This window comes from Polypterus senegalus, chromosome 4 (genome assembly GCF_016835505.1).
Source record: "Polypterus senegalus isolate Bchr_013 chromosome 4, ASM1683550v1, whole genome shotgun sequence".
NCBI lineage: Eukaryota > Metazoa > Chordata > Cladistia > Polypteriformes > Polypteridae > Polypterus > Polypterus senegalus.
The window spans coordinates 14,999,839-15,025,823 of NC_053157.1; the positions used below are offsets into that span (position 1 = coordinate 14,999,839).

The following is a 25,985-nucleotide window of genomic DNA, read 5'->3' on the forward strand; positions in this document are numbered from 1 at the left end:
TAGAATGAAAACCTGCAGCCACTGCGGCCCACCAGGACTGGAGTTGGAGACCCCCGATCTAGTGCTTTATGACAGCAGTCCTATTCACTTTGTGGCTTGCTGTAGTATGAAAAGTCACTCAAAATATTTAGTTGGCTCAGCAAAATGTCTTAACAGGTTAGTTTTATGTACAATAGTGAACATCTGATTTGTTCAGTTAGTCCAGTTACTCATCATACCTAACATGCAGGTTACATTAATTGCTGACTGTAAGTTACTCCGCTGCAAGTGTGCCAGCCGGTACTCTGTCTAGCATTATTTCCTGCTTTGCTCTCAGTGCTGCTGGGATAGGCTTTGTCTGCTTATAAACCTGTATTATAATTTTAAACAATCAGTAAATAAACAAATGAGTAATTTGTGTAGTTTACAGCAATACTTATTCTATCGGTAAACTAAATACTATTTGTTGTATTAAAAAAAAAAAAAATCTATGGTCCCACTGCACACAGCTTGATTAACACATTTCTGTTTGTCAACTTTTCCTTTTGTTCTAGGACCTTGGATACACACCGGATTTTGTGCATACAGCTATGGCTCCTTACATTAAAGACATCCATGAAAAAGGTACTTGAATGATGCAGACACTAACAAAAAGGTTACAGTCATGATTATGTTGTAGTTTCAGTTTAAAGGTAAGTAAGAATTAGGGAGAAACTGCTTTTGTTAAACAAAGGGGAACATGCTGTGAGCAGCCAGTAGATGGAGTCAAAAGTCAGTCTGTAGTTAGCTGTATTATAGGACTGATCAGTCAGGATGGCAGGGTGGCCAGGTTACATTCATTGGAAAAGATTTTTTATGAAGTACAGTGGTACCTCTGTATTCGTCCTTAATCCGTTCCAGATCCTTTGACTTATACCAAACGGGACGTATGCCAAACAAATTTTTCCCATTAGAAATAATGCATCAAAAGAGCGACTCTACAAAGACAAAAGGTAGAAGGCGGTATGGCTCTACCTAACTTCCAGTTTTATTACTGGGCGGCAAATATACAGTCGATAAGAACCTGGACACAAATAGAAGAACATACACAGGCATGGACCGCAATAGAAGTAAAATCCTGCAGTACTTCTTTGTATTCCTTGCTTTGTGCACCAATAAACACACGTTATCGGCAATACACTAATAACCCAATTGTGCTCCACTCACTTAGAATCTGGAACCAATGTAGAAAGCATTTTAAGACGGAGAAGCTTCTTTCTGTGGCACCCCTGCAAAAGAACCACCTCTTTCAACCCTCACAAACATGTGCAGTTTTTAATATCTGGAAAAATTTTGGAATTAACTTGCTTAGGGATCTTTATATAGACAACGTCTTTGCATCCTATGAACAATTACATTCCAAATTTAACATTCCAGCTACAAATTTCTTTTACTATCTTCAAATCAGGAACTTTGTTAAACAGAACCTTCCAGATTTTCCTCATCTGGCACCCTCATCCACGCTGGAAAATTTATTGCTCAATTTAAAGGAGTTAGACTCCATCTCTACAATATATAAAATCCTTTTACAATCCCTTCCTTTCAAAGATCCAAGAGGACACTGGGAAAATGATCTCTCAATTAATATATCAGAAAAGGAGTGGAAAGTAGCAATGCAGAGAATTCACTCGAGCTCCATATGTGCAAAGCATACAATTATACAGCTCAAAATTATATATCGAGCACATCTGTCTCACTAAAACTCTCAAAATGTTTCCAGGACATGATCCAACCTGTGAACGCTGCAAATTAGCTCCAGCCTCACTAGGTCACATGTTCTGGGCCTGCACCAAATTAACATTATTCTGGACAAAATTTTTAATTACCTCTCAGACAGTCTTGGACTCACAATCCCTCCTAACCCATTAACAGCTGTGTTTGGGGTTCTTCCAGAGGGTCTTAAAGTGGAGAAAGACAAACAAATTGTGATTGCATTCACTACACTGTTGGCACGCAGACTTATTCTGATAAACTGGAAGAACCCAAACTCTCCTCTTTTAAGTCAGTGGGAAACTGATGTGTTATATTATTTAAAATTGGAAAAATCAAATACTCAGTTAGAGGATCTGTGCAGACTTTTTTCAAAACATGGCAGGATCTAATCAGTAATATTTTGAAATAAGTTTATAAAGCACAGAGAATTTGTTGATTTAGGTATTTTTTAAAAGCCTTAAATTTTACACCGTTTGGCTTGCTCTCTCTCTCAAGGGTGGGGATCGATCTGTTCTTAGCATAATTCTTTTTTTTTTTTTTTTTGTAAAAATGTGATTGCTATGTATTGATTGTAATAAAATTAATAAAAAAAAAAAAAAAAGAAATAAAGGGAAAATGATTAATCCGTTCCCATGAAAAAAAATCCTATTGTTGTTGGCATATTATACATTGATGGGGTTGTATAAAATAATTTAAACACTAATTATAAATAAATACATAGATACAAAAGCAATTAGATGAAATACATGAAAATTTAACCTCACTTTTTAATAACATCTTTGTTTTTCACAATCGTAGATACCGTCGTTCTCGGCATACGGTATGCAGCAGCCAAGTCCCGGATACGCATGCCACCTTCATACTTTTCAACAATCAATTCAAAGGTTAGCGCGTGGTGTTCTAGCACGCGAGTCGTATTCCAAACAAAGATCGCATACCAAGCAAAATTGTTCACGTCCAAACAGGACGTATACCAAGTTGGACTTATTCCAAAGTGGACAATACCGAGGTACCACTGTACTATTTTTTTAATCCAAAAGGGACAACTGGATAGTGAAGCATATATACTAAATAATACAGCTCAGAACATTGTCTAAATGAAAAGCTAGAGGATAAAGAGAGAAAAGTATAAATATCATATATAGGCAACTTTAAAATGAATTGAGAACATACTCTCCTTGGCATGAAACTGTCTATATTGTAGACCATTTTTCTTCAAGAAAAATAAACAATTTTTAAACATTTAAGCAAAAGGTGTTATAGTAGTTTGCATTATGGAGACAGAGTCTAGCAAGCATTACATTGAGCCAGTATATTAAAAAGGGCAAATTTTCCTTTTAAACTGTGTGTTAAAATGTATTTACCTCACAATTACGTGCAATTAAGTATTTTATTGAAAAATTCTTTGTGTACAGTATAGCCAACTAAATATTTCTGCAGTTGGAGAACTGTTAAATAAATTGACTTGATTGTTTTCATGCAGGGAATCTGTCACCGCACCCTGGCATCTTATCCACTAGACTACATCTGTTATTTAGCTACTGTATCAGATACAATCCTGTGTGAATGTCCCTGCTGTTCTTTGTTTAGGAATCCGTGTGGTCAGTAATGCAGGTGGTGTAAACCCCCAAGCTTGTGCTGCTGCTCTGCGGGAGGTAGTGAAGAAAGCCGGCCTCAGCATGAAGATTGCAGTCATCACAGGAGATGACATGATGGCCGAGGTAAACTTGGAGCCACTTTGTTTGTGCACAATGAATGGGTGATTTAAAAAAAAAAAGGATAAAAAATTGCCATTTTTGGTACTATTATTTTAAATTAAGCTAAACTATAAAAAACAATATTTATTAGTTCTTCCAGTTGTTTTGCACTGTACTGGCATGAAGACAAATGCAGTATGACATACAGTCTAAGCAATTATTTCTCCATTTATTTTTGCCATTTTTTTCAGGTATGTATTTATATTATTGTTTTTCAGTTGTGATGAAAAGGTCACTAAGTTAAAGCAGGGTTAATCTATTCAACAGTGAGAACACTTTTTAAGGCAGTTGTTCTGTTCCAGTATTTCCTTGTTTTCCTCATATGGTTGTTAAAGGTCCTCTACATAAGCTTTGGTTTCACCCTGCAGCCAAAAGTCATACTGTCGTGGTGAAAGTGGATTAGTATGGTGTAGGTGTGTTTGCAGGTATGTCCGACGATAGACTGGTGTCTCATCTGTGCTGGATTCCTGGTTTACACCCATTTTCTTAAAGTAATTTCTCACTTAAGTCCTAGTTACAGTGACTATAAAAAAGTATTCATCCCCTTGGAAGTGTTCACATTTCATTGTACAACACTGAATCTCAGTGCATTTAATGTGGCTTTTTTGAGACTGATCAACAGAAAAGACTCTTTAATGTCAATGTGAAAACACATCTCTGCAAAGTGGTCTAAATTAAGTAGAAATCTAAAGCACTAAATAATTGTTCACATAAGAATTGACTCCCTTTTAATATCTTCTTCTTTTTCGGCTGCTCCCGTTAGAGGTTGCCACAGCGGATCATCTTTTTCCATATCTTCCTGTCCTCGTCATCTTGTTCTGTTACACCCATCACCTGCATGTCCTCTCTCACCACATCCATAAATTTTCTCTTAGGCCTTCCTCTTTTACTCTTCCCTGGCAGCTCCATCCTTAAAATCCTTCTCCCAGTATACCCAGCATCTCTCCTCTGCACATGTCCAGACCAACACAATCTCACCTCTCTCACTTTATCTCCCAACCATCCACCTTGAGCTGACCCTCTAATGTCCTCATTTATAATTCTGTCCATCCTCGTCACACCCAATGCAAATCTGAGCATCTTTAATTCTGCCACCTCCAGCTCTGTCTCCTGCTTTCTGCTCAGTGCCACCGTCTCCAACCCATATAACATAGCTGGTCTCACTACCGTCCTGTACAAATTTAAGTTTGATGACTTGCTTCACCCCATCAAACCATTCATCAAACATCGAAGCCCACACATCGAACCTATAGGATCTGCAAAGCAGCTTTCTGTCACATGTTGATAGTCCAGACTGTGCCATCGCATCCCAACTTGAACACACTGTGCCCCCTGAATTTTTGCAGGCACTGCAACTCGTGCACGTATCACATTGACTTCTGAGAATGTGCTCGGAAGACGCATCAAATGAACGCTGGGAACGTGTGGAAGGCATGATGTGTGCACGTATGCGTTTTGAGAGTGGAGTATAAAGCGGCCCTTAGAGTCCAGATCTCAAAACACTTGAGAATTTGTGGCTGGACTTGAAAAAGGCTGCTCACTCATTGAAAAAGGCTGCTCACTCATAAACCCCATGTAACCAAACAGAGCTTGAGCAGTTTTACAAAGAAGAATGGGAAGAAATGTCCGTGTCCAGATGTACAAAGCTGATAGAGAGACTCAAGGCTGCCATGGCTTGTGAATGTGCATCTACTAAATACCGTCTTGAAGGTGGTGAACACTTAGGTGATCCATTATTTCATGTCATACATTTGTAATGAATTTAGATCAGTTTGCAGAAGTCTGTTTTTACTTTGCCATTAAAAAGTCTTTTTCTGTTGATCACTGCCTGAAAAGCAAAATTCAATCCATTGTTATTCAATATTGAAAAACAATAAAATATGAAAACTTGCAAGGCGGTGAATACTTTTTATAGGCATTGTACGTTTAAAACATAGTCAGATATTGATTAACTTACTAGTCATCATGTAAATAAGAGTTACTTGCCAGAGTATTATGATGATGAGTGTTTTTTGCATTTCCACAAATCCACAGTGTGTTGAACAATTATATTACAACTATATGGGAGTCAAATTTCTCATTCTTCTCATGTTTCATATAATATCGCTCTATTACATGTATTATTATTGACTGAATCTTTGTGTAAGACTCAAAAATACTGACAGGAAAAGCATATTTTTTCATGGAAATGAACAGTCAAAACTGATTGTTTTATAATCTAATTAAGAGTATTAATTTGTTCTTAGGTTATTTAGTGAATGACAACATCTGAGTGTGCCTCCCAGTGTCGGCGAATGACCTGCTAACCGTCTGCACTTTGCCTCCTTGAAGGTGGTATAAAAGTCCACGGCTCCCTGTGTCTCTGCTGACATTGTGTTATGAGGGCAGAATGTAGACGATCGTTAATCAAGGGAAGCATTGTTTTTGCTAGTGGTAGTTGCTAGGGGACAGAGTGTGATGAAAGCAGTTAAAACATACAGATGTATTTTCTAGCTAGGATCAGTTTTTTTTGTTAATGACACTGTCAATGAAGCAACAGACATAGGCCTTGTCCCCATGCCTTATTTTACTGGAAATGTTGTGATGATTGTACTTTTATACAAATTCAGTGCTTTTATGGTGCTCTGCCGGCATGCTAAGCCTAATTTAACCATCAATCCAGCCATTTTCTGCACCCAGGATATCACTGATTTACAATGAGCCTTTTACACTCCAGAAGGAAATGAAGTAACAGTAAGTTTCTGAGAAAAAAAACAGCGAACTTGCAAACCCCAACTATTGAAGCATTGACCCTGTGGGGAAAATTGGGGTTAGGTTCCAGTGGGACACTGGCTCAAGGGGAGGACTGGTAAGGGGACACAGTTTGGGAGAAAGCGTCGGCCCTCTGCTCTCGCCCCTTGAGGCTCAGTAATGATCCTTTCACAGGTTCACCTGTAGAAACCTTGTTACAAATTTTACCTGCTCTATAGCCAAGTTCGATCATCTTCTAGGCGCTCCATCAAAGGCTGTGTGTGACCACAGCAGGACCGATCCTGGGGCCTCATTAAACCAACCAGTCACTAGTAGCAGTGGGTGGTGTGTACAAAGTGCAGAGACTTATGAACCTCACTTACTTGGAATTCTTAATTCCTAATTCTTAATCCCAAATGGGTTTCAACTGCATATCCATGGGGCGGCACGGTGGCACACTGGTAGCACTGCTTCCTCGCAGTAAGGAGACCTGGGTTCGCTTCCTGGGTCCTCCTTGCGTGGAGTTTGCATGTTCTGCATGCAGGTTAGGTGCATTGGCGATTCTAAATTGTCTCTAGTGTGTGCCTGGTGTGTGTGTGCCCTGCCCGGGGTTTGTTTCCTGCCTTGCACTCTGTGTTGGCTGGAATTGGCTCAAGGAGACCCCCATGACCCTGTAGTTAGGATATAGCGGGTTGGATAATGGATGGATGCATATCCATGCCTTTTCGGCGCAGGGTCTGCATATGTTGATCCATTTAGTGAAGCACAAAGGGCATTGCAGACCTGTTATTGCTGAACCTCACGTTTTACCCTCTGAATTCTTTTTTTCTGCTGCACACAATGCAAAAAATGAAATGTGAGCCAAGTGAACAGTATTTAAATCATGCCATCAAGTCTAGTTTTTCTTATTGTAAGAATTATTGACTTATCCAAAAATTTGTATTTACGATTAGCTTACTTTAAGAAATCTTTTTTTTTGTCTAGTTTTTGCATATGCATTTTTTTTGCAGTGCATGGCTGAGAATATGTGCAAGGAGACTGTGTGTGTTGCGAAATGAGTTACACATTTATAATATCGGATAAGTGAATCCACAGGAACGGACTCCGTGGATAGTGATAATTTACTGTAACTTTCATTCCTGTGAGGGATTTACCAGATCAGCTCAGAAGGTATAATGTACCTTGCAATGGGTAGCAGCCTGTCTAAGGTTGATTCTTGTCTTGTGCCGATTACTGCTGGGATAAAACTATGGGCCTCAACACTATAAATTGGTTTAATTGGTTTTAAAAATTCTATGTTATGTTGACAAAGTTATGTTTCAATGGCAAATCAAAAAGTGTGTTTTAGCTTTTTATACCATTGGCTACAGTAGTAGTGTCACGTGATTGTCTTGCCTTTATTTGTCTTAGCTAATGTGACAGATATCCAGCTTGGTCTGGTTGATTGTTGATGTATTCTGTTACTGTTTTCATGGCTGTTCCCTTTTGTGTTTGCACCAAAGAAGAGTCAGGTCAGGTCAGGTCAGGTCGGGTTGGGGAACAAGCACTGGTACAGTGCGCAGCCGCACCCACCACACAAAGAAACAGCTCGGGATCCTGGTTAGCAACCCCCAAGACAGACACACAGTCCACCCACACTGCCAGGTGTTACATGGGCATCCCCTTGGCCTGGTCCAGCCACTCAGGTCCTCAACAATGAGCTGGATCACCCTCAGGGAATCGCGCCACATGGCTGTAGTGCCGTAACTGACGCTCCCTCACAATGCAGGTAATGTGCCTCATTCGGGACTCCATGAGCGACATAAAGTCAAACCAGCGGGACCCAAGGATTCTCTGAGGAGACATAGTACTGAAGGAGTCCAGTCTTCAACTCAGGTCACTGGATAGCTTCCATGTGTTACCACCATATAGCAAGACAGGAAGCACAAGATCTTTAAAGACTTGGACCTTAATCCTTTTGCAGAGATATCGGGAGTGGCACACACCCCATTCCAGCGACCTCATGACCTCCCATGCTCTCCCAATCATAGGATGAGCTACCAGAGACATGAATGTCACTGCCATCACTGACTTTCTGCATAGTATGAAAATGTTTTATGCCATACAGTCCTGTGAAAAAGTAAATACTTTTTTCTTTTTTACCATGTGGACATATCAAGATCTTCATTTAAATAGTATCGAGAGATAAAAGTGATCAAACAAACACCATGCCACATTTTCATTTTGTAGTCCATTGTATATTTTATATAATCATGCAGTAAATGGAAATTTTAAAAATAATGGAAATGGAAATAAATGGAAAAGGTAAGTCCAAACACTCCATTTGTCACAACCTCAGATACCTCAAATCAGAATTGGGTGCACCAGATCAGGTGGAATGATTAGAACATCATCAGAGAGGATCTCGGAGGAACCCATCTTATTTAAACCTCAGAGCATGGTCTGGTTTGCTCTTTGTTCATGACGTTTGTGTTATCACCACACTGAAACTGTAGGAGCTCTTTGAGGCTTCAGGATGAATGTTATAGATGCCTAAGCATTTTGGAATTTAGAAAGATCTCCAAACAATTGGAAATCAACCTTTCCACTCACTGGAAGGTCATGTACAAGTGAGAATGATTTCAAACAACTGCCAACTTGTCCAGGCCAAACCACTCCAGCAAGTTCAGTTAAAGGCAAGAACACAGGTTGTTCTAAGAAGTCTGTGACCAAGAGGCTGACACAAATTAGATCTACGTGGAAGGTGCGCCAGGATGAAACTTTTGCTCTCCAGAAAGAACATCAGGGTAAGACTAAACTTTATCTTTGAACACTTAGGCAAAGTCCGGGACTTCTGGAAAAATGTGGTCTGGACAGACAAGGCAAAAATAGTGATATGACCACAGTACCTGAAGAATTATTTATCAAATACCAAAGACCACATTTGATATCACCTGTAAAGCACAGTGGTGGAAATGTTGTGGTTTGGGGCTGCTTAGCTGAATCAGGGCCTGGGTAGCTCACTCTCCTAGAATCCACTATGAATTCTTCATTGTACCAGAAGGTGTTTGAGGATAAACTGTGACCATCTGTCTGAGGATTGAAGCTCAACTGAAAGTGGACCTTGCAACAGGGCAATGACCCCAAACATACCATTAGATCCACCATGGAATGACTGAAATGAAAGAAACGGAGGGCTCTGCAATGGCCAAGACAAAGCTCAGATCTGAATCCCATCAAGTTGCAGCAGTCAGTCAGGCATTATCCTAACACAGGGTCACGGGGCTCTGCTGGAGCAGGGGGATTTGAAAATGGGCTGTGCACTCAAGATGCTCCTCAAAAATACACAGCTGAAAGAATTCTTCATGGAGGAGTGGAAAAAACGTTCTACGTGGGGCGGACTTAATTTTTCCATCGATTGAAATGGCATACTGTTTAGTTGTCATTGAATAAATTATTGCAAAGTCAAATTGTCATTTTTTTTTATCTAAAGATACCATTTAAATAAAGATTAAATCTTGGCTTGTCCACATATGTGAAAAAAGAAAAAAAAACATTTCTTGGGTTGTATTTATATTTTTCACATGACTGTATGTGAAGTGTCTACAAATTGATAGAAACTTATGAGGATTTCTGCACGAGCATTACAGATGAAGTATGATATAGTTGCCTGGCAATGTCCATAAGCCCTGACAATTTTGAACACCGTAGCAGTCTGGTGCCGCTAAGATTCACACCGTCGAGAAGACGATGATTTATTTATTTTTTTTAGGCGGGGATCCCAGGAACGTGCCCAGCCTTGGCCCAACTCACACACACTCCCTCACAGAGACAAAAAAGGAACCAGTAATAAAACAGAAATTGAAGAATGTATTAAACAATAATAAACTAAATATAACTACACACTAAACGATCCCACCCCAGTTCCCTTCCGGCGATTATACAATTAACACAAACCACTAACAAAAACCACATACTATAAAGTTCATGAAAACGGCACATTGAATGGGAATGTAAAGATAGTCCTACCGGTATTTCCTGATGAGATGAAGACGGTGAATGGGATCAGGAGCGCTCCTTTCTTGACAGGATGATAACTATCCTCGGACAGTCCTTGTGCAGGAAGACACCAGACAGTCCATAGCCCAAAACAGGAGACAATCCAGGTAACAAAACAAGAATCCACGTAAGGTAGACAGACATGAAACACAAAAGTCTTTTTCTCTTTTTGCATCACTGGCCCCCTTTTAAATGTTGCGCCGGCCTCCTTGTACCCCGCAGCTCCTGCATCCTCAGCAGATAACCATTCAAAGCCACTGCTGGGAATTGAAGCTTCAATCCCCAGTAGCACTGCTACAACATGCCATGAACATGGTTTTGACAAATGGGAATAAGAGTGTTAATAACCTTGGAAAGTATGTGGAAAAGTGATGCTCATAACCTCTTTTGTAAATTTGTTGAAGACAAATTTTAATATGCCCTCGTGCATATCAGCCTCCACAGAAGAAATGTCACTGCCTGTCATATACCTGCATTTGCTCAGGCTGGGTCAGTTTACAGTTGTCAGTTGATCTTTGTTGAGTGAGAGGAATACAGAGTACATGGGAGAGCATGGAGACTACACACGAACAATGTCTGGGCCACCATTCAGATCTTCTTCATCTGACTCTGTTTAAATTGGGATACAAATGATGTATGAAAAGCTTGAACAATGTTTTTTTTTTTATTATTATTATTACAAAAGTATTGTGCATGAGCGTATTTCCTTGTGTGCTGTTTTTGCCATTTGACTGTCTTTGTAATATATTTTTCTACCAGAAAGATTCACTTAAGGAGGCAGGAACTACGGATATGAACAGCAATCGGATATTTCCAGAAAATATAACAAGCATAAATGCCTATTTAGGGTAAGTGAATATTGCTTTATGTTATTAATCAACATGTATTTAAGGACTAATGTGGAATTGGTGCATGAAGAAATGTTTTAGAATAATGTTTTACAAACAGAGCCATTTGCGTCACGAGGATTGAAAACTAAACCATTACAGAGGCAGGTGTTGGACAGTATATTATAACAGACTACATAACTAAATGAGCCGATTAGTGCTTTTGTTTTATTTTTGAGAACTCTTATGCAACTGTGTATTCTGCAAATCTGATTAACAGTTCAAAATAAACTGAAACGATTTCATAATCATTACATTGCAATGTGTTATATTGGGTTAATATGGTATTTTTTTTACAGTGTATAAAGCCTATACTGTATTCATAAACATGTTGATCACCCAGGGAAATTACAAACGATTATTAAGTGAAGTTAAATCAATATATTACTGTATGTTGTTCATCTAGTAATAGTAATAGTAATATCCATTTATTCATCACCCTGCTTAACCCAATTTTAGGTTTACAAGGAGCAGGAACTACATCAGATGTAAGTCAGGTAACCTCACACAGTACATGGTCACTCATAATGAGCCAATTTAGAGTCGTCAATCAACCTAAAATACACATCTCTTTGTGAGGATGGCAAAAAACTGGAGTGACCTGAGGAACACCTCACAGAGACACAGGGAGAGTGCAGAAACTCCATACGTGTTACTAATATTTCACGCTGTTGCTCCAGTTAACTATTTTTATTTGCTATGCTGATGATCTCGATTGATGAGAAAGGTCATTTATATATATATATATATATATATATATATATATATATATATATATATATATAAAATACACTACCGTGTCTGTCCGTTTGTCTGTCCAGGATTAAAAATCACCTGTAGCTCACTAACCGTGTGACCTATTGACATGAAATTTGGTACACATATATTACGTGTCATCTACTGTCCGCTTTCGGGGTGATGATTGACCTCCAAGGTTATTCCTCTTTTTATTTTTATTTTATCTTATTGTAGAATCAACTCTCGGCAACGGCCAGCAGGGCGGCACATGCATACAGGCGCCGTTCTTGTTCCTACTACCTTTGCCGTCACTTCACCTACCTCTTCATATCTTAAATTATTTTTCAGGCAGGTTGAATGTTTAATTGCCAACTTAAGTGAAAAATTAAGAAACATGTACTAAGTAATTAAAACACAAAAACTGACTTAATCAGTTTTAATGCAGAAAGATGCTGATGGAAGAAGAGAAGACGCGGGCCACTAGTGTGCAGAAAAGAAGAGCTGCTCAGGAAACAGCAAGCGTATCAACCTCAGAGCAAACGAATGCTAAACGTACAGAGAAAGAGGATGAGAACTAGGAATACTCAAGTCTAATGTATAACGTGCAGTGCGCCGTTACTGGTGTGTGTGTGTGTGTGTGTATATATATATATATATATATATATATATTCACATTTATGTATATATGGACACGAAGGTCTGTGATACACAAAGGGAGAAAATGAATCAAGTATCTTAATTTTTATTCCTACGTTTTTGACAACCTAACAGGTGTCATCATTAGAGGAAAGTGATTAGACAGGAATCAAAGCCTATATAGCAAATGAGTGAGTGGGGTTCAATAAGGTGGGGTTTGGAGGATGTTGGTCATAAAGTCTTTTTTATTATTTAGGTGTCCTTCTTTTTAAGACTGTATATGCTGGGTTCATGTCCAAATGTCTGTTAATGGTATTTTCAATAGAGAGCCACGATTCAGCCAGCTCTCTGGCATTTTTAGGATTAGCCCTGAATTTTACTGGCCACGTGTTCCAGTTAAACATTGTGACCATTTGAACTTGTGTGTGTGTGTATATCAGAGATTGTGTGTCCTTCCTTCTAACAGCTTTGCGATATTCCTGTATGTGTGTTGCCTGTGTTTTAGATGTATGTCCCATGTATATAGCTGGGCACTCATTGCATGGTATACTATACCAGTAACGGTGCATTGCATGATAACGTGCAGTGAATATACTTGACTTGAGCACTCATAGTTTTCATTCTCTTTCTCTGTCTCTGTTTAGCATTTGTTTGCTCAGAGGTTGATGCGCTTGCTGCTTCCTGAGCAGCTCTTCTTATCTGCACCCTAGCGGCCCACTGCTTCTCTTCTTTCGTCGGCATCTTTTCGCGTTAAAACTGATTAAGCTAGTTTTTGTGTTGCAATTACTTAGTATGTTTTAATTATTCACTTAAGCTGGCACTTAAGTCTTCAATCTGCCTCAAGAATGATTAGCGAAGGTGGTAAGGAATGAGAACGGCGCCCATACACATGCACCGCACGGCCGTCCTGCTGCGCGCTGCCGAGAGTTGGTTCTACAATAAAATTAAATAAAAATAAAAAGAGTAATACAGATCACCAACCCGAAACCGGATAGTAGACGTCACGTAGTATATGTGTACCAAATTTCAAGTCAATAGGTGAAATGGTTTGCGAGCTACAGGTGATTTCAAATCCTGGACAGACAAACGAACGGCCACGGTAGCGTATTATATAAGATACTGCATTCCGTGTTATCAGATCAGATGCTGTTTTGTGTCTCCGAAATTACTGTTAATGCCCACCAGCCCAATATTTCATTGCTAAGAGGTATTGTCCTTCTGTTTCTTCTTCTTCCAAGTCCGCATACACCATGTTCATGTTTGTATCCACCACTTCTGTTCCCACTCTCACCATTCATATCTGGCCCAAAAATAATTTTCTTCCCACCCTTTACCGCCTCATTTTTCCTCTGCAGTTGCCTCATTTTCTTTTTCGTGACATCCCTTCTGAAGTGCACATGCAGATATTTCCTTCACTACCTTCTCTGTAATTCCTTTCATCCCTCTCTACCTTAATCATAGTTTCTTACCTCTGCAGTGATAAGGCTGACTTCTGTAACAAAGCACTCAGAATGAGGAGTTTCTTCATGGATAGAGGATACCCTTCTCAGATTGTGGACAGGGCTCTCAATCAAGCCAGGAGTAGACCTGGGGTTCCCAATAATGAAACATGCATCCTGCTGGTCCTCCCATTCCTCCCTAACATTATAGCTGTTTCACAGGTCATTTAATACAATTTCCTAATTTTTGAAGACCAATTCTTCCACTGGAACTATTTTTTCTAGATAGATAGATCGATAGATACTTTATTAATCCCAAGGGAAAATTCACATAATCCAGCAGCAGCATACTGATAAAAATAAACAATATTAAAGAGTGATAAAAATGGCAGGTAAAAACAGACAATAACTTTGTATGATGTTAACGTCCCCCCCGAGGGTGGAATTGAAGAGTCGCATAGCGTGGGTTCTCCTCAGTCTGTCAGTGGAGCAGGATGGTGACAGCAGTCTGTCGCTGAAGCTGCTCTTCTGTCTGGAGATGATCCTGTTCAGTGGATGCAGTGGATTCTCCATGATTGACAGGAGCCTGCTCAGTGCCCATTGCTCTGCCACGGATGTCAAACTGTCCAGCTCCATACCTACAATAGGTCCTGCCTTCCTCACCAGTTTTCCAGGCATGAGGTATCCCTCTTCTTTATGCTGCCTCCCCAACACACCACCGTGTAGAAGAGGGAAATCACCACAACTGTCTGATAGAACATCTGTAGCATCTTATTGTAGATGTTGAAGGACGCCAGCCTATAAGTATAGTCGACTCTGTCCTCTCTTGCCCAGATCATCAGTTTTGGCAGTCCAGTCCAATTTATCATCCAGCTGCACTCCCAGGTATTTATAGGTCTGCATCCTCTGCACAGTCACCTCTGATGATCACGGGGTCCATGAGGGGCCTGGGTCTCCTATAATCCACCATCAGCTCCTTGGTTTTGCTGGTTTGAGTCACACCATTTAACAAAGTCCTTGATTAGCTTCCTGTACTCCTCCTCCTGCCCACTCCTGATGCAGCCCAAGATAGCAGTGTTGTCAGCGAACTTTTGCACGTGGCAAGACTCCGAGTTGTATTGGAAGTCCGATGTATATAGGCTGAACAGGACCGGAGAAAGTACAGTCCTTCCTTGATCTCGATCCATCGACCACCTTACCTACACAAGCTGCTTACTTCATAAAGAAAAGCGACATTCCTTACCAGGCACTTTAAGCTGTAACAGGAGTCACTGTGTCACCAGCGAGACCCATGTATCTGGCCCCTCAGGTCAATTCAACATTAAACAACAGGCCTCTTGCCAGTCTAAAAATCTTATTTACTGCATTTCTTACAAGATGAGTCCAGGCATCTATGTAGTTGAAACAGGGAGACGGCTGTCGGACCGTTTCAGGGAACACATTCGAGCTGTTAAGATCAAAGCCGTTACCAAGTCTATTTTAGATCATTTCATATCCCGTGAACACAGCCACACTGATCTCTCTGTTTGTGTTCTTTCACAAGGCGTTAAAGACACTTTTCACTGAAAATCAGAAGGCACGAAGCTCATTTTCAGCCTAGGATCACACATTTCTCTTTGTACTAAATAGTCTTAACTTTGCAGTTTTGGGCAGCGGGCCTAGGCTTTGATTAAAGAGTCTAAGCTACAAGGCAGCAGCTTCCCTTTAGTCTCCTTTCATGCTATGTAAAGATTAGCAAGAAAACAGACACTCATTTGTCTTATTTCATGAGAACTTTTAACTGAAGTTTATTAAACAACAATCAACAAATCATTGCATTATCATATGTAATGAAAACAAAGAACTCTCCCCAAAAAGAAAAAAATAAAATAAGAAAAAATGATCTCATTAATCTCAGGTTTACAAATTGCCTCATGAACACATCATCTTTCCACAAGAGAATTCACAATTGCGGTCATTCTGTAGAATTTATATTCTGCATACGCTCTGGCTTTCACAAGGCCATGAAATATCCTCAACATGTCCCACTGAATATTTGACTTGATTTTCCTTTTTCTTGATTTATAAATGGGCAGCTTGGCCTGTCCAATGAGGAAGTTCTTAATCTGACATTCATCCTGGTTATTCTTGTTTCTGGTAACATCATAAATAAGTACACATTCATTATAAGGCAAGTTAAGAACACTAAAAACAGAGTTTAGAACATTTAGAAAGGGTTAAAATCTAATGCAGAAAATGATCCCGTGCAGCACACGCCATTGCAAATCGGCAGCTCTTTTGTTCGTTCCACCAAGCTGGCCTCGGTGTCTGTGCCGCCCCCCTAGTCTGCTTGTCCAGGTATCTCTGGTGTTGAGATCAACAGCATCCTTATTCTGTACAGCTCTTTCCCCACAGCACTGTCTAAGGAAGTCACTGTCTAATGTAGATGGCGTGCATGCATACTTCAGTATCCTTGAGATCCAAGACAGCCAGTACTACAGTCACATCGGGAAATCCTTCATTGGACTCGGGCTCATCTCTTCTAGCATGGAAATTTCCTAAAAGAGATTTTAGTTCAGCTAGAAGGTTGTCATGGATCATTTGCAGCAGTTGATCAGCTTGCCTCAATGAGTGTAGTCTCAACACCTCCACCATCTTCTCAGGGCTGAACCAGCAGTGCTTTTCAATATCTATTAGATGGAGAACCTGAATTATTCCAGCCTTGATTAGTAACGATTGGACACTTACAGATTTTGTAACTTTGAGGTCCATGAGTGGGTACTGTAGAGCCCAAAAGATACTGGCAGAACTCCAGTCAACACGAGGTCCAAGGAGATTCTACTCTCTGAGCATCAAACTGCTGTAAAAAGGCAGAAGGCCTATTAAAAAGTGCCTTGTCAATATGTAGGTGTGCCACTTGTCATAACAAAGAAAGAAAGACAGAGTTTTGAGTTTTAAACATACCTTTTATTAATCATCAACAAGCACAAAAAACCAAAACATTGAAAAAGACATATCTTATAAACCATGGCGATGTACCATGCCATAGATTCATAGAGAAATTAAATTACAACAGGGAAAAAAATCCATCCATCCATCCATTATCCAACCAGTTATATCCTAACTACAGGGTCATGGGGGTCTGCTGGAGCCAATCCCAGCAACACAGGGTGCAAGGCAGGAAACAAACCCGGGCAGAGCACACACACACACACACACACGGGACAATTTAGGATCACCAATGCCCCTAACCTGCATGTCTTTGGACTGTGGGAAGAAACCGGAGCACCCGGAGGAAACCCACATGGACACGGGGAGAACATGCAGACTCCACACAGGGAGGACCTGGGAAGTGAACCTTACTGCAAGGCAGCTGCACTACCACTGTACCACCATGTCACCCAGGAAAAAAATCCTCACTGACAATTTTTTTAAAGTGCATTATGTGTACACCATTGTTCTCTAACATTGTGCAAATTATTAGTCATCTTATAAAATTTATCTCTCTATTATAATAAAAAAAAGTTTGGGAGACGAGACGTGTCTTTCAGAGATACTTTTTGGAATGAAGTCCCATGAGACAGAGACTTTTAACATGAGATTCTTTCAAGTCACTCCCTCCTTACAACCATTTTCAAACAAGACCACGGTCATCTAACCTCAGTTGTGTGAATGCTTTTGGCAGACACACTTCCTTCGCTCTCAGCTCTTATAAATGTTATCAGGACAATAATTTTATACATTCTAGATGACACGTCAACGACAAAGCAAAAAAGAAAGAGCATGGAGAAACATTTGAAAAAGTCAGTTTATTTATTAGAGAGAAAGAAACGTTATTCACTCACAGGCTGCGTTGCTATGTTGCATTGTAAAAATGTAAGTCCAAACACGGAATCAAAATTCGATGCGATTTTGAAAAAAAAATGTATTCAAAATATTGTTTTACTGAAGTTTTAAAGTAAAAGTGAAAATAACAATCTCTTTAAATTGTATATCCGGTTTATCAAACCTGGGGGTGGGCGAGCGAAGTGAGCAGGGGGCGGAGTCCCGTAGTAATCTTAAAAAAAGTGTCAATTTTAATGGTACTCTAAAAATCCATCTATCTCTCTTAATCTTTTCTTTCCTAGTAGCATAAATGGCAAGCTTAGCTTGACCCAATAAATAGTTTCCTAGCCTAACTAACAATCTCGTTTGCTCTCAAGTTAGCAGCACACCATAAATAAAAATCTGATCATTAAATCACACACCCAAATATAAAACACAGCTAAGCACACTGTAAAAGCCCAGGGTTTATACAGCCGCCCTAACCCCGACACAGACAGGCAGGAGACAGGTGTCGTACCCAGCACACGGTTTATTTACAACTGGGGAGCGTCTCACCCTGCTCTCCACAGCACAGTACATAAAATGCACAGCCCAACACAGTCCCCTTTGCTGCCACTCCTTCCGCTTCCATTCCTCTTCAGGCTTTGTCCCCTTCCTCCTGACTCTGGCGGTTGACTTCTGGTGACCGGCCCCTTTTTATAGGGCACCCAGAAGGACTCTAGGTGCCCAACGAGCTTCTTCCAGCCGAATAGGGCAAGTGTCCATGCACCCCATGGAGGTGGCGATGGACCCCAACAGGGTTGAGCTTCTATGCTCATGACCTGTGGCTCCGCTGCAAGCCAAGGGGGCTGTCCTTTGTTGGTCTGGGGGAGAAATGGTCTTGCAAATACTCTCTCCCCCAGGTCCTTCCATATTCAAGATGTCCCAGCCGGGTGTTGGGGTTAATTTAAGACAAAAAAGAATAAACTGCCACAACCCCATGTACAATTCCCTATTGCAGATCTTCAGTTCTCTTATTCAATGGTGGTCTGTACAGACTGTCCTAAATGGGTCCGGCACACTTTCAGGGGTATATCAGAATATCGGCATAGTAAGGACTGGTAACGAACTTGAGCACACACTTTGCTTCTGCAAAGTGAAATGGAAGATATTTAGTCTTTCTTTAGTATCCTGCATCTTTCCTTCATCAAAGAAAGAAAGAGAGAAATGAAAAGTTAGTACTCATAAATAGCTTCTAAGAAAACCGCCTAAATGTTCTAAGGTGTCATAACCTCTGGCCACATTGTTGCTTTTCTGAATTTCAGGAATACCATAAATTCACCGGCACTCTGGATTTTACAGTTGAAGGTACGCTTAGGGTGAATTCTTTGAAACTCACCTTCTAACCTCTCCACAGATTTTTATACTAACAAACTATAAATTTGGCATATCGTTAAAGGCATCTACTTTGTGCAGGGCGAAAGTCTTTTTTTTTTTCCAACAATATTTACAGACCTCCAAGTATTTCACTTTTTATTGACTGTATCACAATTCCAGTGGGTCATAAGGTTACACACACATTTTGTTAACTGTGCCTTTAAACAGCTTAGAAAATTCCAGAAAATTATGTCAAACCATTAGGCAATTAGACAATATTTTCTGATAGCCAATTGGCCTAATTGAAGTCCACATGTGGATGTACATATATTAAGGCCTACCATCAAACTCACTGCCCCTTGACGTAATGGTAAAATCAAAAGAAACCAGCCAACACCTCAGAAGAAAAAAATGTGGACCTTCATAAATCTGGTTCATCCTTGGGACCAATTTCCAAATGACTGAAGGATCCATGTTCATCTGTACAAGTAATAATACGCAAGTATAAACAGCATGGGACCACACAGCTGTCATGCTGCTCAGGAAGGAGACTTCTTCAATCTCCTAGAGAAGAACCTACTTTGGCACGAAAAGTGCAAATCAATCCCAGAACGACAGCAAAGGACCTTGTGAAAATGCTGAAGGAAACATGTAGACAAGTACCGATACCCACAGTAAAATGAGCCTGATATCGACCTGAAAGGCTGCTCAGCAAGGAAGAAGCCACTGCCCCAAAGCCACCATGAGAAACCAGACTGGAGTTTGCAGTGGCACATGGGGTCAAAGATCTTACCTTTTGGAGAAATGTCTGATGAAATCAAGGCTGAACTGTTTGGCCATAATGAGCACTGTTATGCTTGAAGGAAAAAGGGTGAGACTTGCAAGTCAAAGAACACCATCCAGACCGTCAAGCATAGTGGTGGTAGCATCATGTTAATGGGCGGGGGGCTACGCTGCAGGAGGGACTGGTGCACTTCACAAAATAGATGGCAACTTGAGGAAGGAAAATTACGTAGATATACTGCAGCAACATCTCCAGAGCTCTGCAAGGAAGTGGAAGCTCAGTCACAAAGGGGTCTTCCAAATGGACAGTGACCCAAAGCAGACCTCCAAAACTGTATCAAAATAGCTTATGGACAACAAGGTAAAGGTATTGGAGTGGCCATCACAAAGCCCTGACCTCAATCCGACTGAAAAATTGTGGGCAGAACTGAAAAAGCGTATGCAAGCAAGGAGGCCTACGAACCCGTCCCAGTTAAACCAGTTCTATCTGGAGGAATGCAAGAAGCTTGTGGAAGGCGACCCAAAACGTTTGGCTCAAGTTAAACAATTTAAAGGCAAAGCTACCAAAAATGAACAAAGTGTACGTAAACTTGTGATCCTCTGGAATTGTGATATGGTCAATAAAAAGTGAAGTAGTTGGAGGTCTGTGAACATTGTGGGGAAAAAATGACTTTTGCCCTGCGCAGAGAAGATCTCTTCAACGGTATGTCAAATTTATGGTTTGTTAGGGGTTAAAAAAGTGAGTTTTAATGAATTTGCCCCAAGTGTATGTAAACTTCTGACTTCAACTGTATCTTTGATGCACCCAATAAACTCTTTTGTATGTTTTATGAGCTGCAGAAGATTTGTCTTGTTCTTACATTAGTGTGGTTAGCTGTTCACGTTAGTATATGATAAAAATGCTTGTACAAAATGTTCATGTAGTTTATGATAGGACTTTAGTCATCTCTTCAACATTTTATTTTCATTACTGCATTATTCCTGACAGTGCTGTATGTGTTGCGTATTCATGATTCCTAACACCCCTAAAGCTCTTTTCTCATTTCTGAAGGTATCCATTTTCTCAAGCCCACAGAAAGAATTGCCTTAATGCAAAATGTTGTGGTGTCTTTATTCTTTGTTGTTCTGTACGTTTATTTCATATTTAATAAATTCTCATAGAGGTAAAACGTCAGAATCATTTTGGTCGGATGCTAATTTAAAGGTGCAAAAAAGCCAATGGTATTTTTAAATAACATATCTTTAACTCTCCCCGATTTTAGTGCATCACCTATAAAGAGAGTCCTGGACCTCGGAGCCGATATTGTGGTGACCGGACGATGTGTCGACAGTGGGTTAGTGCTGGGACCACTCATGCATTCGGTATGATATGTCTGCAGAATGGTAATTGTTTGTGTTTAAAAAGCACCATCCCAGCAAGTCAGCGTCCATGTTATAAATTGGTAATGCTTAACATTTTGTGTTAAATAGCCTTCTGTTTGTTTGGAAATACTGCAGAGAGTTCATTGCTTTGTTTTTATCTTTTAAAATTCTTTCAACATTAACTGTCTGACTATTCTTGAGCAATTTAGGCCAAAAACCAGACTTAATTTTACACAGAGCCTGTCACATTAATCACTCTCCTTGTGCTTTACAAGTAAGGTTTATTACAATTGGTATCTACTGTAAGTACGTTAAATGACACCCTCGGGATAATCCAAATTGTGCCTGCCTGCAAAATATAAATGTGGAATTTTAAAGGAAATGCATGGCTTTCACAGTAAGGCCTACGCGAATGAGAAGAATAAATCCATTCATCCATCCATCCAACCTGCTATATCCTAACTACAGGGTCACGGGGGTCTGCTGGAGCCCATCCCAGCCAACACAGGGCGCAAGGCAGGAAACAAACCCTGGGCAGGGCGGAGAAGAATACAGCTAATCTAAAAGATGAAATGAAGACATTATTCAAAATGTATTTTATCGTTAAGAATGAAGTGATACTGCCAATATAACTGAAAATGTAAAAGAGAAATAGAATTTTCTTTTCCCCTTTTGCCTTTGGAATGACAAATGTTTATTACAAAAAACAAATCCAGTTGTACACCGCAGTGGAAAGCCGTCTACAGACCTCAGCTCACAGCCAGTGGGGACGGTCTCACATATTATTTGTATTAAACATTCTTCCATTAGCTATACAGTTTAGTCATTCACTGCTAAGTACAGGCATGTTATGCATCTTGTATGGCAATGTCAACATTTTTACAGTGCTTGGGTATAATAATCCCCGTGGAAGATTAAAGGGATTCAAAGTTTATTTTTTTTAATTAGGGTGTATTTCTAAAAACTGAAATGGTATTGAGTACAACTACATGTATCTGTATTGTTTTCCCCTCTTTGATAATAAAAAAAATATTCTAAACCAGAAATACTGAGGGTCTACCAAAACACTTCATGAAGCTTATTTAAGATTCTTCAGCAAATTACAAATATTATAAGGCAGTTATATACACGTTGGATTCAAAAAATATTCAAACAACTTCACTTCGAATTTAGTTTTGTTGCAGGCTTGTGCTAAAATCATTTCCATTAATTTTCTCCCATCATCAAGCAACACTCAGTACCCCAGAATTATAAAGAGAATTTTCATTTTTTGTATTTTTTTTTTTTTTTAAATTTGCTTTTGTTTTGATTACAGTTTGGCTGGAAACCACAACAATATGACCTTTTGGCAGCTGGCAGGTAAAGAAATCATTAATGTGGATGTTCTAGTAAAGTTAGCAAATCAAAAGTTAAATAAACTACAATAGACAAGGTAAACAATTCATAAACTTTAATGACTAACTGAATTGTCAGAATGAGAAACAAACACCATTTGACAGTTTAGTATTCAAAGACATGGACATTTTGAAATATTGATTTACCTTTACATCAGAGTTAACAGTGACTTCTAATTCTGTTATGTTTTTTATACACAAAATTATAAAGATGGCTGATTAATGAATTGATTTTGCTTACCATTTAAACAACGTCTATCTGGACTGAAACAGTTTCACATTAAGGTGTGTATTCTAATGTGACTGTCTTTGTTACTTAGCCTTGCAGGACACTTGATTGAGTGTGGATCTCAAAGTACAGGAGGGATATTCACAGATTGGCATAAAGTGCCAGCCTGGTATGAGAATATTTTAATTTACATGTTATTTTTTAAGTCACTTGCTTCAACAATACATCTGAGCCAATGGCTACCTTCCCTGGTTTCTTTTCCTAACATACAGGTCCCTCCATAGTGTTTGAAAAAGTGTTGTCATCACTACATGGCGTGAATGAAATATATGCAAATACCCTAAAATGAAAGTCTGCAATGTCTGAATTGTTTGATTTGTAATTTTAAACTGAGAAGCAGTGCACTAAATCAAGGAAAAATGGGTCTTATCCCAAACCTTATGGAGGGCACTTTAAGTATAAAACATCAGCAGTGTTCCCCTAACAACCCTTTCAGTCCCTTTGAAAGCTCATACATGCAGCGGGTTTGGATAATATTCAGACCATTTCACTTTCTGCACACTTTATTGTGTCATAGATTTACCTTTAACATTAGAAGAATCCAGACGAGAACAGGCTGTTCAGCCCAGCAAAGCTCGCCAGTCCTCTCCACTTAATTCTTCCAAAATAACATCAAGTCGAGTTTTGAAAGTCCCTAAAGTCTTACTGTCTACCACACTACTTGGTCACTTATTCCATGTGTCTGTGGTTCTCTGCGTAAAGAAAAACTTTCTAATGTTTGTACAAAATTTACTGTTAAGTTTCCAACTGTGTCCCCGTGTTCTTGTTGAACTCATTGTAAAGTCACCGTCTCGTTCCACTGGACTAATTCCCTTTATAATTTTAAACACTTCACTCAGGTCTCCTCTTAATCTTCTTTTGTTTAAACTGTAAAGGCTCAGCTCTTTTAATCTTTCCTCATAACTCATCCCCTGTAGCCCTGAATCAGCTGAGTCGCTCTTCTCTGGACCTTTTCTAGTGCTGTTATGTCCTTTTTGTAGTCTGGAGACCAAAACTGCACACAGGATTCCAGACGAGGCCTCACCAGTGTGTTATAAAAGCTTGTAACCCATAACGACAAAGTAAAAACATTTTCGTAACGGTTATCAAAATCAAAAACGGAAATCTGTTGTAAAATAGAAGATGAAGTATGAGAATTACAAAGAAACTTGTCATCCAGATTAGTCACTGTAGGAATTTCCCGTGCTGTTTTAGATAAACATTTAAAGTACCGACTCATAAAAGACGTCAGTCTGTGTTTATGACGGTTCATACAGACACACTTGCAGTATTAATAAAACTTTTGTGGCTGAAATTATGTGGATGGGAGAAAAAATAATAAGGCAGGGACACTTTTATTGTGGCAGTGCTTGCTTTTGCATTAATAGCAGTATTCCAGTATGCATGCCTTTTATTTTTATTTTCTGTGGTGAGGTGCAGGGAGGGCTCACTGCCCCCAATAGTATTTGTGATAAATTACAAAACAGACCAGACAATTAGAATTCTTATAAATATTTGCTTAGGTATCACAAAACTGCTCACTGTGTGGTGCCATTCACAGTCAGGTTAAAACTGCTGTATGATGCATCTGCCCCTGTTTTTTTTTTAGTGTAATGTGAACTCGCCAAAATATTTATACAACTGCAAGGGCCAAATCGCCGTGGTCTCCAGTATGTCCTGTACAGTTTGACTGTTGCTGTTTGCTGACATGTTCATGTTGTCGCTTATTGAGTAGGGTTAAATGCATACAGCAGCACAGTTTCATTAATTTAATATTCAAACGTTTTTGGGGGGCACAATAGAGCTGTTAATCTAGTTATAAGAGTTCTAGTCACTAGAGGATGGGCTAAAGGTTTAGTATTTGCTTTTCTAAAACTGCTGCCAGTTCTTCTTCTATAATAGTTTAGACGAGCACCAGGCTGCTAGAATGAGGTGTTTAAGTTCAATGAAAATGTTCTTTTATGTATACAATTTGCTTGGAGCAGCCACAGGATTGCAGTGACATCTCTGAAAGCAGAACCTCACTTGACTGTGGCTAGCCATGTCTTGGACAACAAAAGATTTTACTTATTGAAATAGTACATCTTGAGAACATTCTGAATTTTTCAAAATAAAACTTACCACAGCAAGCGCACAACTTGGCTCATGTAGTGTTCTGCAGTGTCGTAGCCTTTCAATCAATTTGTTTTTGACAAAGAGTAGAAGAAGTAAAATATATTCCGTGTTTTTTTAACTGATTGATCCTTTTCACATGTGAATCTTATTTAAAAAAAAAAAAAAAAAAAAGACTTTTAATATACCAATGAACTTTTTTACTTTTTTATTGTAGGGATAATATAGGGTTCCCAATTATTGAATGCTCGTCTGATGGAACATTCATCTTGTCGAAGCCTCCAAAGACGGGTGGTCTTGTGTCATTTGGCACTGTAGCAGAACAGTTGGTGTATGAAATTGGAGACCCAAGTTGTTATCTTCTTCCTGATGTCACGTGTGACTTTTCCCAGGCTACCATTACTGAAATTCCAGGTCAGTTGTGAGTCATTAAACTGCAGTAAATAATGCATTTGTGAAAGAAATGATATGAAGCAAAATATGTAAACTAAGGCAACAGTCGTGTGGTCAAATTGTTTCATGAGGTAATTTTGGGAAAGATACAATCCTCATTTATGCATTCATTTTTTTCTATTTAGAAAGTTGCACTCTTTTATTAAAGGCATTTAATAAACGTCACACCTTCAGCTGATAAAACACAAAGTGTGGTTTATAGTGAGCCGTGCACTTTTCTCTTTGTTTTTTTTCTATACTCTTTCTTCCTCCTTCCACTTTTTTGGCGCCAGCACGGGTAAATCAAACAAAGAGTCTTTATTTTCTTCTTCACCCGTCCGGCCCTAACACAGTCCCAAAAATAACCAAAAGTAAATCACACCCCAAATCACACTCTTCTCTTCCTCCACTCCTCCCAGAGCAGCTTTGTCCTATTCCTCCCGACTGTGGCACCCAGAGTAGTGGCTACAGGCTCCCTTTATAGCCTACCTGGAAGTGCTTCAGGTGGTAATTAACCT

At 39.5% G+C, this 25,985-nt stretch overlaps 1 protein-coding gene across 1 annotated transcript in view; it reads left to right on the forward strand.

Annotated features, from left to right (window-relative positions):
* LOC120527158 overlaps nucleotides 1–25,985 on the forward strand; it is a 54,814-nt gene that overhangs the window by 16,725 nt on the left and 12,104 nt on the right. The window contains exons 3-9 of the mRNA XM_039750287.1: nucleotides 534–603; nucleotides 3,322–3,452; nucleotides 11,016–11,104; nucleotides 21,162–21,261; nucleotides 22,577–22,620; nucleotides 22,976–23,053; nucleotides 25,253–25,449. Coding sequence (XP_039606221.1) covers nucleotides 534–603; nucleotides 3,322–3,452; nucleotides 11,016–11,104; nucleotides 21,162–21,261; nucleotides 22,577–22,620; nucleotides 22,976–23,053; nucleotides 25,253–25,449 — 709 coding nt within the window. The remainder of the gene's footprint in view (nucleotides 1–533; nucleotides 604–3,321; nucleotides 3,453–11,015; nucleotides 11,105–21,161; nucleotides 21,262–22,576; nucleotides 22,621–22,975; nucleotides 23,054–25,252; nucleotides 25,450–25,985) is intronic.